At 43.1% G+C, this 15,939-nt stretch overlaps 1 protein-coding gene across 1 annotated transcript in view; it reads left to right on the top strand.

The window, feature by feature from the left end:
• LOXHD1 (lipoxygenase homology PLAT domains 1) overlaps nt 1-15,939 on the top strand; it is a 929,469-nt gene that overhangs the window by 770,866 nt on the left and 142,664 nt on the right. The window contains exon 41 of the mRNA XM_069218871.1: nt 3,185-3,302. Coding sequence (XP_069074972.1) covers nt 3,185-3,302 — 118 coding nt within the window. The remainder of the gene's footprint in view (nt 1-3,184; nt 3,303-15,939) is intronic.

The following is a 15,939-nucleotide window of genomic DNA, read 5'->3' as shown; positions in this document are numbered from 1 at the left end:
AGATGTGAAAGAGTCCCCAACCTGAGCATGTCGCATAAGACACGAATTAGTGTTTAAACTACCAAACTCCTTAAATAATGATTGTGACAACATATTCTACGGAAAAGCTTAAGTTTTACTAATTGATTCCTGTTGTGATAGCCACCTCATGCAGGATACTGGAAAGCCTCCTCCCTCGAAGTATTATCAATATAGTCCCCAGATCTGACACCCAGCACAAACTTAACCTATCTATATTCCCCAGAGTATTATGTATGAAAGAGAATGCCTTCTTTGTAAGGGCTTCTGAAGGCACTCTCTGTTCTGGTGGAGTGCCTTCAGAACAATTATGCTTGTACTAAGTGATATTCCTTTTGAAGTTGTTCAAAGGTTGTCAGGTAATTAATGCCACAGACCTCCCCCAAACTGGAAATACCTATAATATCTCTTTCGGTATAGCCCTGTAAGCATCTCACCTCCTTCAAACCATCACTCATCCCAAAAGAGTTCTTCAGTCAATTTACCCTCCCATCACAATTTCTTAGTGCTTCCTTTCTATCCCCTGGTTACAGCTGCAGCAGATTCATAATTCGGGTGACTCCATAGATTGCCACTGGTTAACCAAGGTCTCCCAAAGCATGTCTGTCCATTGTAAGTCATGGTCCTGCTGCAACAAGAAAGCCCATTTCTATATAACTAACAATCGTGACATCCAATAACACCACCGTAAGTCCAATAGTGTGATGTGGCCGTCATAAACATTAGTCCCTGTTTAATGATAACTTCCAAAGGGATTCTGATCCTCTTTTCGCTTTCTGCTTAGCATCCATCTTTCTCTTCAGAGATCACAGACTCTTTATTACCAATATTTCTGGAACAATTATATTTATCAGATGTAACTACCACATCATTTCTTTCACCAATGCCCTAAATCAGGGTGCATTGAGGAAATCTGCAACTCTTTCCCTTTATTCCACACGTTACTGTCACTCAACTCCACCACACAAATTCTGAAACTTAACCACCTTCAGTGGTTCAGAAGATTTTGATAATCTTTGGTTTATCCATCAACCCGATCTCATCCCTACCAAACCGGTGATTTGAAACTGTCACTCACTTCATCTAACTTATCCTTTGCATGCTACACTTACTCCCTCCATCACCCACATGTGTTTAAGTCGGTGCTCAGGCTTCGCTTTCCAATCTTATGGCATAGGGATTTGTTATGCTCATTATAGGTTGTTGTGCGATATCCCCATATCAATTTCAAACACCACACCCAATCTCCACCTTCAGACAGCAAAAACTGTAAACTGCTTTAGGAACTCTGAGCCAGAAGTACTAAATACTGGCTGCAAAAACTGGTTGCAATGTGCAACCAGTATAGAATTTTGCAAACCATCCTATGGATTAATTAATAGGTCGATTCGTAAAATTCAAATCCGGAATGGGTTATAATCCAATATACCTCATTAATATTATCAAGGTATTTCGCAAATTGCAACTCACTGCAATTAGTGGCCATCACAGAGATGGTGGCCTGCTAAGGTAAGCAGATCACCATGTCTGTGATCACCTTTTTTGTTTTTAAATGCAGCACCCTTCCTTAAAGAAAACAGGTGTTGTGTTTAATTTTTTTTTAAAAAGGTACTTTTTTTTAACCTGTGTTTGAGAGTTGGAAGTCGTGTCCTAGACCACTTCTTACTCCACAACAAACACATTTTTTATCATTCGTAAGGGAGAGGGTTTCCAAGGAGACCCCTGCTTATTTCAAATAGCATTGCAACTCAGGAGTCTGTCCTTTTTCAATGTTTTGCAACCTGATTTAGGTCGCAAAACATTGATACATGTCATACTAATTCAGTATTTGGTATGAAGGCCCTACGGCATGTCCTTTTCAAATATCTGATCAGTATGGCAGATCACAATTCCATTTAAGGAGTTGGTAAACCTTTACCAACACCTAAAAAGTGATTAGTACATAACTAGTTACTAGGGCAAACCCTCTCTCAAACAGTTGCCATAAAATTGTATGACTTGGCAAGTAGTTAGTTGAGAGACAACCTTTCTACTGGCTACTGAAAAAAGTATTCTAGTCAAGAGACAAACTCAACACGCTCGACAAGATATGAAAAGTTATTTATTCTGTTTACCCCTCGGAGTTTCAAACTTTTTTAAAGGATTCTTTACTGTATTTAGAGACTTGTCACTCTAAGCATAACAAATGTACACTCTAACTCCGTCTTCAACACACCTATCCATTCCTGGTCACCAAAAATCTGTTTTCATTCTTCTTTTGGTTCCACTCATGCCAGGGTGGCCATCATGTAGAAAAAATCATATTGTCCCATGTAATTCATATAGGACAACCAGCAATCCCCCACAATTTAAAATAACACATCATGATAATTCATATGAAATTCCATAATATGGGAAATTGAGATTCTTCCCTTTATCTTGTCTAACATGACACCATCTAGTAATTTATTACATACTTCATCCCCCTTCCATGGATTGGACCCAGTCCTTTCTCTCCATACATCAACCTCTGGTATTTTGGCATTTGAAGCAATGACACCTTCATGTTCATGAGGCAGGAATACATTATCCCCTACCAACATGCTAGAGTTTGTTATTTTGTTACATTTCATAAATTTAAAATGTGCATCTGTGGCATCTGTTCATGTTATTCCTTGAACATAACAAATCCGAGGCTGATGATTAATTGCAGTGTACATATTGTATATTACTATATTTAAATCTTTCAGCTACCACTATTTCATTGTGCAAGTGCTTGACTCATCATCATAGGCTTTTATAGTATCAAGGGGTAAAATTGCACGTCAATATGTCATCAAAGACCCATTAACAGTCCACTTCAAACACACATAAGGACACGGAGGTTCATTCAAGTTGACAGTATTATCTTTATTTGTAAAGCAAGCATTAATTACTGTTAACTTGAATGTGATCCCTGTGTCCATATATCTAGGCTAAGTGAACTGGTCATTAATGGTGTGTCCCTTTGGGGTCCACTTGGGTCTCAGATCGGTCAGGGATGCCACACTTTAGAAGGACGACCATTAAAATTTAAAAACATTTTCAGGTATAGAGTTCAGGCATATTGTCGAATCAGTGGTAAAAGTATAATTGTTGCAGGATCTATACCTGTTCATGGTCATGGTCCAATTTTATCTTTCACCAGATTCGAGAGGGGCCAGGAGGACACATTTGTGATAGAGGTCGCTGACATTGCTCCGCTCAAAAAGATGAGGATCCGAATTGACGGGAAGGGAAGCCGGCCAGAATGGTTTTTGGAAAAGGTAAAGACTTCATCACTATCTACCTGTAATTAGTACTTGAAGTAGACAGTATGTCACATTTCTTATTTTATCACGTCCAAGTACCGACTTGTGTGTTCAGGAATATGAAAGTTGCACTGAGACTCAAGATAAGACAGTTTCATCCTGCATATTTGCTCATTTAGTAAACAAATATTTAAAAAGAAATGCCTTTTAATTGGCATTCGAGGATAAGACTCTATCTTTGGTCCTGATTGTTTCTATGATTGGAGTTCCCAAATGAATCTCGTTATACTCTGTCTTCCTGAAGAGTGTTCGAAGAATATTTTAATTCCATCCCATTTGCGTACATAGGTTTGTTTCCCTTCCTGGTCTGTGTGTAATCTAAGAAATGTCACTCTGTGACCTTGCCTTTGGATCTGCCGTCATGGCAATAGAGACAAGGATAGGACAAGACTCATTTTTACAAAGCACAATAGAGGGACACTGTTTACATTTGATATATATATTGCATGATAGGATCTACATTATACTTCACGCTTCACATTTTCATTTAGTAGCAAGCCGTCTCTTCAGCCCTTTTGTTTATAACACACTGTGAATTATTTTTGTATTAATTTGTGTAAGGCCCAACGGTTACCTGAAATGGTCTTTGTCACGAACATATTACACTCAAAACATGTTTGGCATGTGTCCATCCTTAGGGCCAACACTTTATCATTATCTCAAGTATCTGTCCTGTTACTTCTCTGTTATATAATTAGCAAAATATATCTGATAAATAGGTTGCTCCCCACATCCTACTAAAATTGTGAGCCCTGTAGTTTCTGTACTATATCTGAGGCTAATGCTAACCTGAATTGCATTCTCTTCAACCTTTAAGTTCCATTTCATATAGCAAACTGCATCAATTACTATGAAGCAGCGTGAACTGTTGGTATGATGAAGATAATTCCATTTTAGGTAAATCATACTATACCACTCTCCTCCTGTGATAAACGTCAATTCTGTATTTGACTAAGGTGCCTATATATTTCTAGATGTTTCTACTTACCTTGTTCAAATCAACAAACACCCTGCTACTAATCAGGTTTCCAGCGATAACTGCAGAAGAAATCTATATGGATGCTTCAATAGAATCTGCCATACCCTACTCTTCCATCTCTATTAGTGTGCCTCATGTCTATTGTGCACCAAGAGATGTAACGTCCATACATTCTATTGATGAAATGGAAAACTTGATGGTTTTGGTTGAGAACAACTATAGAGCTTTCATCATGGCACTTACCTTTAATGTCTTACAGCTTCTACTTAGTACATGTATTCATCAGTAAGGCTTTCCAATCAGTTATATAAATTAATTCAATAGAAAATAAAATTAAATAATACCAACCTTGCACAGTTTTGCTGTCTTGCCTTAGCCGCTTTAACTGTCTGTCACAGTCAGCAGTGAACCCAGTACTTTAACATATAAAGTGAACTTTGGGCTTACCCCTTATTTATGACTGGATGCCCTTCTCATCTATTCCAATACCTTGCTCATGATTTGATAGCTTTCCTCCCTATTTTCTATTTGGCCCACCTCTGGAGCATTTCGCTTTTAACCTGCCTCCGATTATGTGTTCTACTGCTGACATCCGGAAACTAGTTTCCTTTTTTTGAGGCATCTCAGGTTTAGCAAACCATGAGAGTGCATGTCCAGCTCCTCTCTCCCTCTCTCTTTCTCTTTCGCCCCCGCCTCTCTCCTCAAAACTGCCTTTTATTACTGATTTTTCCTTCTCCCAACCCCTTCCTCTGCCAACACCCAGCACTGCTGCTGTTCAGTCTCTTTCTCACCTCCTCCACTTCCCCTCTGCTCCGGCTACCACTGCCCTTATTGGCTTTGCAAATGGCTGTAAAATGATGTTGCAACAAGTGGCAAAGCCAGTAGCTGTAGGCTCCATCTTGGAAGGTTATTTTGTATACCTCCATGATTGCCACCATTTTGCATCTCCTAATGAATTCCAAATGGCTGTCTTTCTATATCTGGATTTATTTGAACATTCTGCCCCTTGAAAATAGCACTGTTCTTACAACTCTATGATAAGCAATATATTGTCATAAGATTCTACCTCCGGTAGACCACTAAAGTTGTGAGTTAGCATTACAAGGGTATTTACACCATACTGGGCTAGTTGTACATATCAGTACATCCCTGTATGACTGTAAATTCTAGTTTAGTGACTTGCAAATGTTATTTTATGCTTGTAAATGGAAGCATCTTTGAAATGTAGTTAAGCAACTCACAGAGCTTAATTAAACCGGTAGCGACTCTATGCCTTGCTCCAGAGATGTTCTATTTGAATGTGTGTCTCAATCTTTGTTCCTTTGTCGAAGCTCCGATACTCTAGTCAAGGAACAGTATTGAAACCTTTAAGAATCCAGAGACATACAATTCTTAACTTGTAGGAATCTGCCTTTTCTGTGTGGTCGCCCTAGATTTTTCTCCTTTTGCTGGCTCCTATATTTTAACTGGCTTTAGAACAGAACTCTCTGCATGTTGCCCCCCGTAACCAGTAGTAAAGTGCCTGTGCTCCCCCTTTAAACAAGGTGGAATTGGCACACTGCTAACTGGTATATTTAACTTGCCTATAAATCCCTAGTTTATGGTACAAAATTACCCAGTGTCTGGAAGTTAAATACCACAGTTGGACTGCAGCACCTATGGTGCCATGCACTGCAATGACAGTACAAACATGGCTTCAGGCCTACCATTGTAGCGTGAGTGACAGTACAAAACATGCATTGTGGTCTGGCAAAATAAACGAGCTTGACAGGGGAAACCCTTCTTTTTAAGTATTAATAAGCCACCATTATGCAGGCCTTGTAACCCAAAAGGCGGGGTGCATGGTATTTAAAAAGAATACTTCAAATGTCCTTACAGTGACTAGCACCTAAAAGCTATTTTGTCCTGTAAGAAAGCTGGCTGACCAATAGAAAAACCATGGGATGCAATATTAAAACCTATTACTGTATTTCAGGAATGAGAACAGCTAGAAAAATAATTGAAACATTTTTTTAACATGTATTTAAAATCCTTTTAGCAGTGAAGTTGGAATTTTAAGAAATGGTAACAAAGCTGCAAAAGTAGCTTTTGAAAATATACTTTTCCCTTCCTGAAGTTCCTTCGGGATATTTTGTGTGACTCTCTAGCATCCTCAGTCAGTTACTAGCCCTGAATAGGTGCAAAATGCCTTCTCGGAGAAACAATAGGCTGACCTGAATGACAGTGATGACTACTATAAATTCACCAGAATATGCAGGGCAGGGGCTGCTCAACAGCACTATTGAGCCACATATAACACATTGGGGACATAACTGAAAGGGAGGGAACAGGAAGGCAAGACAATTCTTGTGTATCCATTGTCTGGCTGTGCGTGGACCTTGCTTTTGTCCTACCAAATGTCTGTCTCTGAGTTTGTGATAGGTGCAGTGCCGACCCCAAACAGGATTTTAGTGTAAGATGTGGACATTAGGATTACAATAGTACACTCATCACACACACGCTCCCAGCCCTTAGAGCCCAAGTTTAATGCGGTAAGACTTTCAGCATCATGAAATTGCCCTAACGCTTGGCATTTTCGGCCCATTTGCAGTAGGGCAAACAGGAGCTACTGTAAAAGTGGGTAGGGTTTTCCCTTTTCCCCATTGGTTAGGGCATTCCCATGAGTCACCCCCACCCACTAGCTATAGCCTGGCATAAGAAATTAGTTACTTACCTATAACTGCAGTTATCCAGTATTGGTACCTTTCATAGAATCACATGCTTGAATCTTTCCCGTCATCGAAGTGGGAGTCCCACGGTATCCTATAAACCAGTACATAACAATAACCATAACAACCATAGAGTTTACAATGCAAATAGGCCTAAATTGCTAGTTTGTCCATGTCATTTTTTTAAAAATGGACCCAACTTGAACCATAGCTAATCAGGCGATAGCACCGTCTAGAACACTCCTAAGAGAAGCCCCCTTTCTCCGATTTTCAGCGTGAGAGTGAACTATGTTACCTGAGTCAGTAAAAGGGAGCCTCTAAGGGGAGGAGGGTGGCTTGCATGTGAATCTATGAACTATACCAATACTGGATATCTGCAGTTACAGGTAAGTAACTAAGGGCCAGATGTAGGAAGCAGTTTGCATGGTGCAAACTGCGAAAATCGCAGTTTGCGCCATGCAACATGCTCATCGCGATGCACATTCACATTTTGCGAGTCGGTACCGGCTCGCAAAATGTGAATGCGACTCGCAAATAGGAAGGGGTGTCCCCTTGCTATTTGCGACTTGCATCGCGATGCTAAATTGCTTTGTGACAGCGAACGTGGTCGCAAAGCAATACACAGTTACCACCAGTGTCACACTGGTGGTAACCCATTTGCAAAAGGGAAGGGGTCCCCATGAGACCCCTTCCCCTTTGTGAATGTTGCAAAAAATGTTTTTTCAGAGCAGGCAGTGGTCCGACACACCCCTGCCTACACTGAAAAAACGAAACCAAATGGTTTCGTTATTTTTTTTGTATTGCAACTCGTTTTCCTTTAAGGAAAACGGGCTGCAATACAAAAAAAAAACTGCTTTATTTAAAAAGCAGTCACAGACATGGAGGTCTGCTGTCTTCAGCAGGCCACCATCCCTGTGAGTGCAGGGACTCGCTATGGGGTCGCAAAATGTGACCCACCTCATTAATATTAATGAGGTGGATCTTTGCGACCCCATAGCGATTTGCAGACGGTGTCTGAGACACCGTTCTGCATCCGCATTTGCGATTCGGAAATTGCGAGTCGCACCGACTCGCAATTTCCGAATCGCAAATACGGAAATTGCTACATCTGGCCCTAATTTCTTATCCAGTATTGGATCTTTCATAGATTCACATGCTTGAATCCGAATAACAAGCAGTATAATAAAATTGAAGCGGATGGAGGGAATGAAAGTATTTTGTTTCTCTTTTTTTTATTTTTTTTTATTTCATATAATCAAGTAAACATGCTAATCACAGTAATAACATACTGTATGTAGGGATGTTGAACTTGGAACAGTAATCAGAAAACAGGAGAACAATAGATATAATAAATAGCAATAGAAAGCCAAAATTCTACATTACCAAGAGGCTCACCTTTACTGGAACAGATGTCGTAGAACTGCTTGGCCCACAGCCGCATCCGTCCCATGGATGGCTTGAGGGCAATAGTGCTCTGTGAATGAGTGGGTACTCTTCCAAGTAGCAGCATGGCATATTTGATCTAGTGGAACCCCGCAAACAGCCGCAGAGGTAGAAACTGCCCTTGTTGAATGCGCTCTAGGCCGTCTTTGAGGTTTTCCTGCTGCAGAATGGCAGAACTAAACAGTTGCCGATAGCCACCTTGCTATCGTTGATGTTGTTACTAAAGAACCCAGACGCCCAGGTCCATAGGAAAGTAATAACTGATCAGATTTGCAAAAAGTTTTAGTTGCTTGAAGTCAGAACTTAAGACACCTCTTCACATCCAATATGTGGAGGGATTTTTCCGCTGGAGATGTCGGATTAGGAAAATATGTCCAGAGAATAACTGGTTGATTCAGATGAAATTTAGAAGGACCTTTAGGAATGAATTTTGGATTTGTTTTTAGAATGACAAAATCATAAGTAAAACGCAGAAAGGGCTGTTGTGTAGTGAAAGCTTGAGTTTCACTGACCCTTCTGGTGGAAGTGATCGCTAGAGGGAAAGCTACCTTCCATGTAAGGAACTTAAGATCTGCTTTACGTATGGGCTCAAACAGAGGTTTCATTAGTTGTGAGAGTGCCACATTAAGATGCCATTCATTAGGAGGCAACATTACTGGAGGAAAGACCCTGAATAAACCTCTCATGAATTGTTTAATAAGATGTGACGAACAAATTGAGGCCGTATTTGAAGAACATCTGTATGTCAAGATTGCTGCCAAATGCACTTTCACTGAGGAATGCCCAAGCCCAGATTTTGCCAGCATTAACAGATACAGTAAAATTTGCTCCGGAGAGGCCTCATAAGGGTGTAAGTTGTGCTGCTGACACCAACAACAGAACCGTTTCCATTTAAGTCGATACATTTTGTTTGTACTGTGTGCTCTCACCTTAGAAAGTATACTTCTACTTTCTGGTGTTATTCTGAGATGTTGAAATTCATGGAATTCAGGAGCCATGCATGCAAGTGCAGTGACGTCGGATCTGGATGTAGTATCTCCCATTGACGCATTGAAAGTAGCATTGGAGTTGAAGGAAGACGTATCGGTGAGGTTTCCGACATTAGAAGAAGCTCCGTGTACCAGCATTCTCTGGGCCATTTGGGAGCAATTCGTTTTAAGCGACAAGGCTCTGTCTTCATCTTGGCTATGACCTTGGGAATAAATGAGGATTGGGGGAAAAGGTTACGCATAGATCCTGGACCATCGCATCGAAAGGGCATTCCCCCCAAACCCTGGGAGGGGATACCAACTTGCGTAAATTTGCCATTTGGTATTGCCGTTTGTTGCAAAGAGGTCTAGAGTTGGCTTCCCCCATGCTACAAAATTTTTGTCTAGCTGGGCTTCATTCAGTTCCCATTCGTGTCAATCGCTGTTGGCCCTGCTGAGTGTATTCGCCAGCGTGTTGCGCACTCCTGGAACATGCTCGGCCCTCAGAGAGATGTTGTGTTATATGAGCCAATCCCATAGTACCTGAGCTTCGTGCGAAAGCATTGAAGACTTCGTGCCTCCCTGCTTGTTTACATAATACATGCTGGTTGTGTTGTCTGTCCACACCAGCACTCAAGATCCTTTTATCCTCGGGAGGAATGCCTGCAATGTGAAAAAGATGGCTTTGAGTTCTAGGCTGCTGATATGCATCAGCCTTTGGTGGCTTGACCATTTCCCTTGGATTTGCAGATCTTGGAAATGACCTCCCCATCCTTCCATGGAAGCGTCCATCGTAATTATAAATTGTGTGACTAACGGAATGAACGTGAGGCCTTGAGAAAGATGATCCTGGTGAGCCCACCAGCCCAACGCCTTTACTATTTTTTGGCGTAACCAGAATACGATCCTTGAACGAACCTTGCGATTGGTTCCACTGAACTTGTAATTCTTCCTGCAACTGTCTTATTTTGAGACGTGCATTTATTACCAGATTGATCATGGAAAATATCATACCTACGGGCGATTTGTACGCTCTCACTGAAATGAATTTTCTTTTTGATACTATTTTGGCCAGAGATGCTAGCCGATCCTGTCATTCATGTGTAAGGAAAGCCTTGTTCAGCTGCGTGTCCAGAATAGTTCTGAGAAAAGCCATCCTCTGAGTGGTTATTGTGCATGATTTTTTGACAATGCGCGTGAGGCCTAGTCTTTGAAAAAGTGTAATACAATCTTTTGTTGCTGCTAATGTTCCTTGCATAGTTGATGTTTTCAGTAGCCAGTTGTCTAGGTATGGAAAGACCTGTTGACCATGCTTCCTGAGAGCCGCTGCTACTGGGGCTAGACACTTGGTGAATGTGCGAGGAGCGGATCTGAGCCTGAAGGGAAGGACTCGAAACTGATAGTGAGTACCAGCCACTGTGAACTGAAAATATCTGCGATGCTTGGGATGGATAGGGATATGAAAATAAGCATCCTCTAAGTCTAGAGATGTCATATAGTCTCCGCTGTTTAAGAGATTTAGGGGCATATTTATACTCCGTCTGGGCCGATTGTGTGTAAAAAAATTTGACGCACAATCAGCGCAAACGTTTCCCTGTATTTAAACTTTGATGCCCGAGGCCACGGACGACAAAATTCCGCTGTGTGCGTCATTTTTTGGATGCGGAAACCCGCCTTGCGTTAATTATATGCAAGGTAGGCGTTCCCGTCCAAAAAAAGGCTTAAACGGCCGTGCGTCGTATTTATGCTTTCAGGCAAAAATTATGCACGGCCGGGAGGCGGAGCCCGAAAATGACATACAGCCCGATTTGCATCAAAAATTAATGCCTGGGTCAGGGCAGGCGTTAAAATGGGGCAAACACACCTGTATTTAATCAGAACACACAGAACAAACAGCAGAGCAGCAACAGGGAGCCATGGAGGTGATTCTAATCCAGCATGCACGCAGACGCAGAGCCCAGCAACAACAACAGCAGCTACAACACCACCAGCAGGGACCCCAAAGGCAGCGCAGAAGGCAGGAGAGGATATTCCTCCCAAGAACAACCCTTCAGGGCCTCAGGGAACACGACATCATACAGAGGTACCGGTTGAACTGGCAGGCCATTCAGCAGCTGCTGCGAAACATTGAACAGCAGTTGGCCCCCACTTTGGTGACACCCCGCACCATCCCAACAGAAACAAAGCTGCTTGCCATACTTCATATGCTGGCAAGTGGCTCTTTTCAAACAACTGGTGCCCTGGTTGGCGGAATATCACAACCATCATTCTCCGCCTTTTTGCCCAAAGTACTGGACGCCATAATTCGACTGACACCTCGCCACATCTGCTTCCCTAACACACTGCAGAAGCAGCAGGAAACAAAACAGGGGTTCTACGCAATCAGTGGCTTCCCACACATCCTTGGTGCAATCGACTGCACACATGTACGCCTTGTGCCACCTGCTGCAACTGAACACCTCTACCGCAACAGGAAGCACACACATTCCATCAACGTGCAGGCCATAGTCAATCACCAAGGATTGATCACCAACATCGTGGCTAAATATCCTGGGAGTGTCCATGACTCCTTCATCTTCCGTCACTGCACCATCAATCAACACTTCCAGGATGGACGGTATGGCTATGGACTACTTGTTGGTAAGTACAAAAACCTACATATATATACACTGCACAGCAACCCTCTAGGACACACAACACATACACCACAACAGCAACATGTCGACAGGAACACACTGAGGTCGTGACATCGCTAGCCATGTTTCTTAAGTCACCATTGAACCTGTCACACATCGGAATTTACTGTACAGCCTAATGTGAAGACATCAATGAGTGTGGTTGCCGAAATGTCACCTTGCAAATTGTAAGTGTCCCAATGACCTTTACATTAATACATTGCCTAAGTCTAAAGGTATGGGATGTCCAGGGTACTTTGATATGAACGTGTTAACAACACTTTAAATTTTAACTCTGCATGGAACTATCATCTCACCCCCAGTGAAGACACACGTACACCTGTATCACAAGTCACAATGCTAGGGAGGGCCCACTGTGCTGAAAATCCCAAAACATACTGCTGACAAACGGTTAGCAGACAAACACGTGTTCAGCCAAGGAAACAACACAATGCAGATGGTATAGCCTACAAGCATAGGATGTCACATTAGTACACAAAAGAGTCACAGACAACACAAGACAACTACTGCCATTAAAGGTCTTTTCAATAGGGCCAGCTACATCAACATGATCCCATTCATTTTCTCTTGCAGCTGATCAGGGGTATGGCATCCAGCCATGGATTATGACACCATTTGGCAACCCGAGTACAGCTGCAGAGCGTGCATACAATGAGGCCCATAGGAGGGCACGCAGCATTGTCGAGCGGACCTTCGGCATCCTCAAGTCAAGGTTCCGCTGCCTCGATATCACTGGTGGTAGCCTCCTATATTCCCCCAAGATGGTCTGTAGGATCATCCTCACATGTGCAATATTGCACAACATTTGTGTCAGAAGAAACATTCCCCTCCTGGAACCAGAGCCACACATGCCTGAAGAGGAGGAAGAGGAGGATGATGGCCTGCAACAGGAGGGGGAACTACAGAACACAGCTGCTGGTATACGCAGGCGGCAACAGATTGTAAATAATTTCTTCTGAATATGATCACCTTCACCACTTTAGTTAACTAATGTAAATAAACACCTATTATAATCACCATATCATGGTCTGGCTATTCCTTTTTACACACCTTCATCTCTACTTATCAGAAGAAGAGTGTCGCCTCATGGAGCATTGCTGAGATACTGAGTAGGACACGGAACATCCCAGAGCTTATGTGATGCCTAACATACAGTGGTCACATACACACACACTCTTAATGACATATATCATGTACATATCTCCTTTGAAGGCCAATAGCAGACAGTAGGCACATTTCAGTTATCTACTGCACAGTTGATATGTCACATTACCCAGAGACAGATTTGTTGTGTAAGTGCTATTTATTGAAAAGTGCTGTAGTGCTATATGTACATTGTCCATGACTGTGAGTCCATTATAGTGATATCTTCTATTGTGATCCAACACAAGGGTTTACCAAAATGCTTTTGTCATGCTGGGGTTGCTGTTTCAGACAGTACAGAGGGACAGGATTTGGCAATGAGTAGGAGAGGGACAATCACTGGGCTGGGTGACAAGATATACAGTGGTTCGCAGAACAGTGCTTGAGTACAGTTGTTGCAGGACTGGCAAGTTACAAAGCGCAGGGCCTTGGTAAATGTCGGCCACGTGGCAGGGACTAGTGCTTCCGGGTCATTTTCCTTGTGAATGTGATCTGTTCCATGTCTTCTTCTTCTGATGTGTGTGTTGCCTCCTCTGTCCTTGTTGTTGTTGGTTGTGAAGGGGCAACACACACCTCAGTGTTAGAAGACGTGGAGTCAGACATCCCGGTCGCTGCTACCTGTGAAGGTCTTAAGGGCAGTACTGCAGCAAGGAGGATCTGCTGGTTCTTGAGAATAGCAGCCACATCACGATGGTAGGCAGCCAGGTCGGCCCTGAGGGGTTCAATGTTGCATTCGTGCATGCGTTGACAGGATTGCTGTTGTAGGTGTTGGGTCAACTGTATTACAGCTGTGCTGATTTCCTTCTGGGTTTTCTGCAGTTCATGCAAGATAGATGTTAGGGCTTGCATAGCTGCTGCCTGATCTGCAGATGACATCATTCACGAACGCACCCCCTCAAGGCTGGCTGCCATATTTTGCATCCCCACCCGCACCTCCTTGGCCGGCTCCCGCTGTACTCCAACTACAGTTCTCTCAAAGCTGGTGCCAGTGTCGTCTGAGTCCTCAGCTGTATTGGAGCTGGCAGGTCTTACAATTGGGGTGGTGGGTGGTTCCTCTGCAATGGCTACTTGTTCTGTGCTCCTTCTTGTGACTGAAGGTGGGGTCTGGAGGGTTTCAAGGACCTTTTGGATAGTCTCCTGGGGAATGTTTATCGGCTCGTCATCCATGTCATCAGGGAAATCTGGGACAGGCATATCGGCAGGAGATCCATCTTCCTCTGCAATGAAACAGGGTACAATTAGTGTGTCTGTGTTGTGACAATTTTGACGTGACCTGCCTGCCTTTTGATGAATTCACTTTATGATCTTGTTTTGTATTAATATCTGCAGTCCTTCAGATGGGCATTGTTTCAGGCCTATGGCCCACCTGTGTGTCACATGTATGTTATTGAGTTATCAGACTTGTCAGCCTCATTGCCTCTAGGTGTTGCTTTATGCCAAATAGAGAATTGCCACCTTCTTGTCCTACTCGACCCTCCATGTATATCCATTCTCATGGTGAGACCTTTCACTGGCTGTGGGTGTTCTGATGGCCCTGGCAGCACACTTAACTATCAGGACCTGCCCCAATCCCTGATCGTTCACATCGACTTAATTGTAATTGACATGTTGCATATCCTATGCATGGCAATGTTATGATCTGATATGGATGTTGACATTGTTAATGTGTCCTACTGATGTTGGGTAATGTGTGTTACATTGGATTGCCCTGATAGTCGTATCAGTGTCCTATTTCGTCCTCTGACTGTGCAGGTGTATTTCAGTGACCAGTTACATGTGTCCCCTCCTCAATGCTGTTGTCTGAGCAGTATGACATTTGTGATGTTGCCTTGTTACCCAGGCACAGGATGGACCCTGACATATGCAGCATGGGTGTGTCCTTAGTGCTGTGTCGCTCCTATTGTTGTTTACATTGGCTGATGTTTGTGACAACTATGGGCATTGACATTTGAGTGTACTGGGGCCTTTGTCTTGTTTCAGGAGATTGTTGCAGATGTCATCCTACACCCCCTAATTTAGGTATGTATGTTCCATGGGGAGGTTACTGCCATTGGCTACTTGAGCTGCACACAGATCAGAGGTGGTAGTGGCAACTGTTGTTGCAGTTACATTGCAGTTGTCGGTTTGGCTAGAGAATTGCTAATAGGGCCCTAGTTAATGTAGGAGGTATGTTGGCTGACGAGTGCCAGGATGTCAGTTTGACGTAGTGGCCTTCCCTCCTGTCGTGGCTTTCCCTTTGCTCCATCGTTGGCATGACAGCATGCCCCCATGGGACTGTTGTTGGTGTAGTGTAATGGTGTGCCCCAGCTTCTGTTTGTGCAAGCCATGCCCCCATGCCGTGCCCCTTTACCCATGCCACTCCATATATATGATGACTTACATGTTATGTGTAGTAGGTATTCCCCCCCCCCCGGTTGCAGTTGACATTATTGCATTTTAATTCCCCATGCGACTTACCCTGCATGTGTGTTGTCTCCAGGTAGTCTGCGCTGTCCTGTCCTTGAATCCCTGTGACGATCTCCTCAGGGATGACGGCTGTGACCATCTCCTCCATGTGGTCCAGGGCCTCCTGGTGTGCTGGACTCCCCCCTCCAGTCTGCAGTGCTGCCTTTCTGTTCCTGGCCATCTTTTCCTTGGTCCTGCGTTTGCAGTCAT

Source organism: Pleurodeles waltl, chromosome 1_1, assembly GCF_031143425.1.
Source record: "Pleurodeles waltl isolate 20211129_DDA chromosome 1_1, aPleWal1.hap1.20221129, whole genome shotgun sequence".
Lineage (NCBI taxonomy): Eukaryota > Metazoa > Chordata > Amphibia > Caudata > Salamandridae > Pleurodeles > Pleurodeles waltl.
Note: the sequence above shows the minus strand (reverse complement) of the source record. Positions and strands in the feature narration are given on the sequence as shown.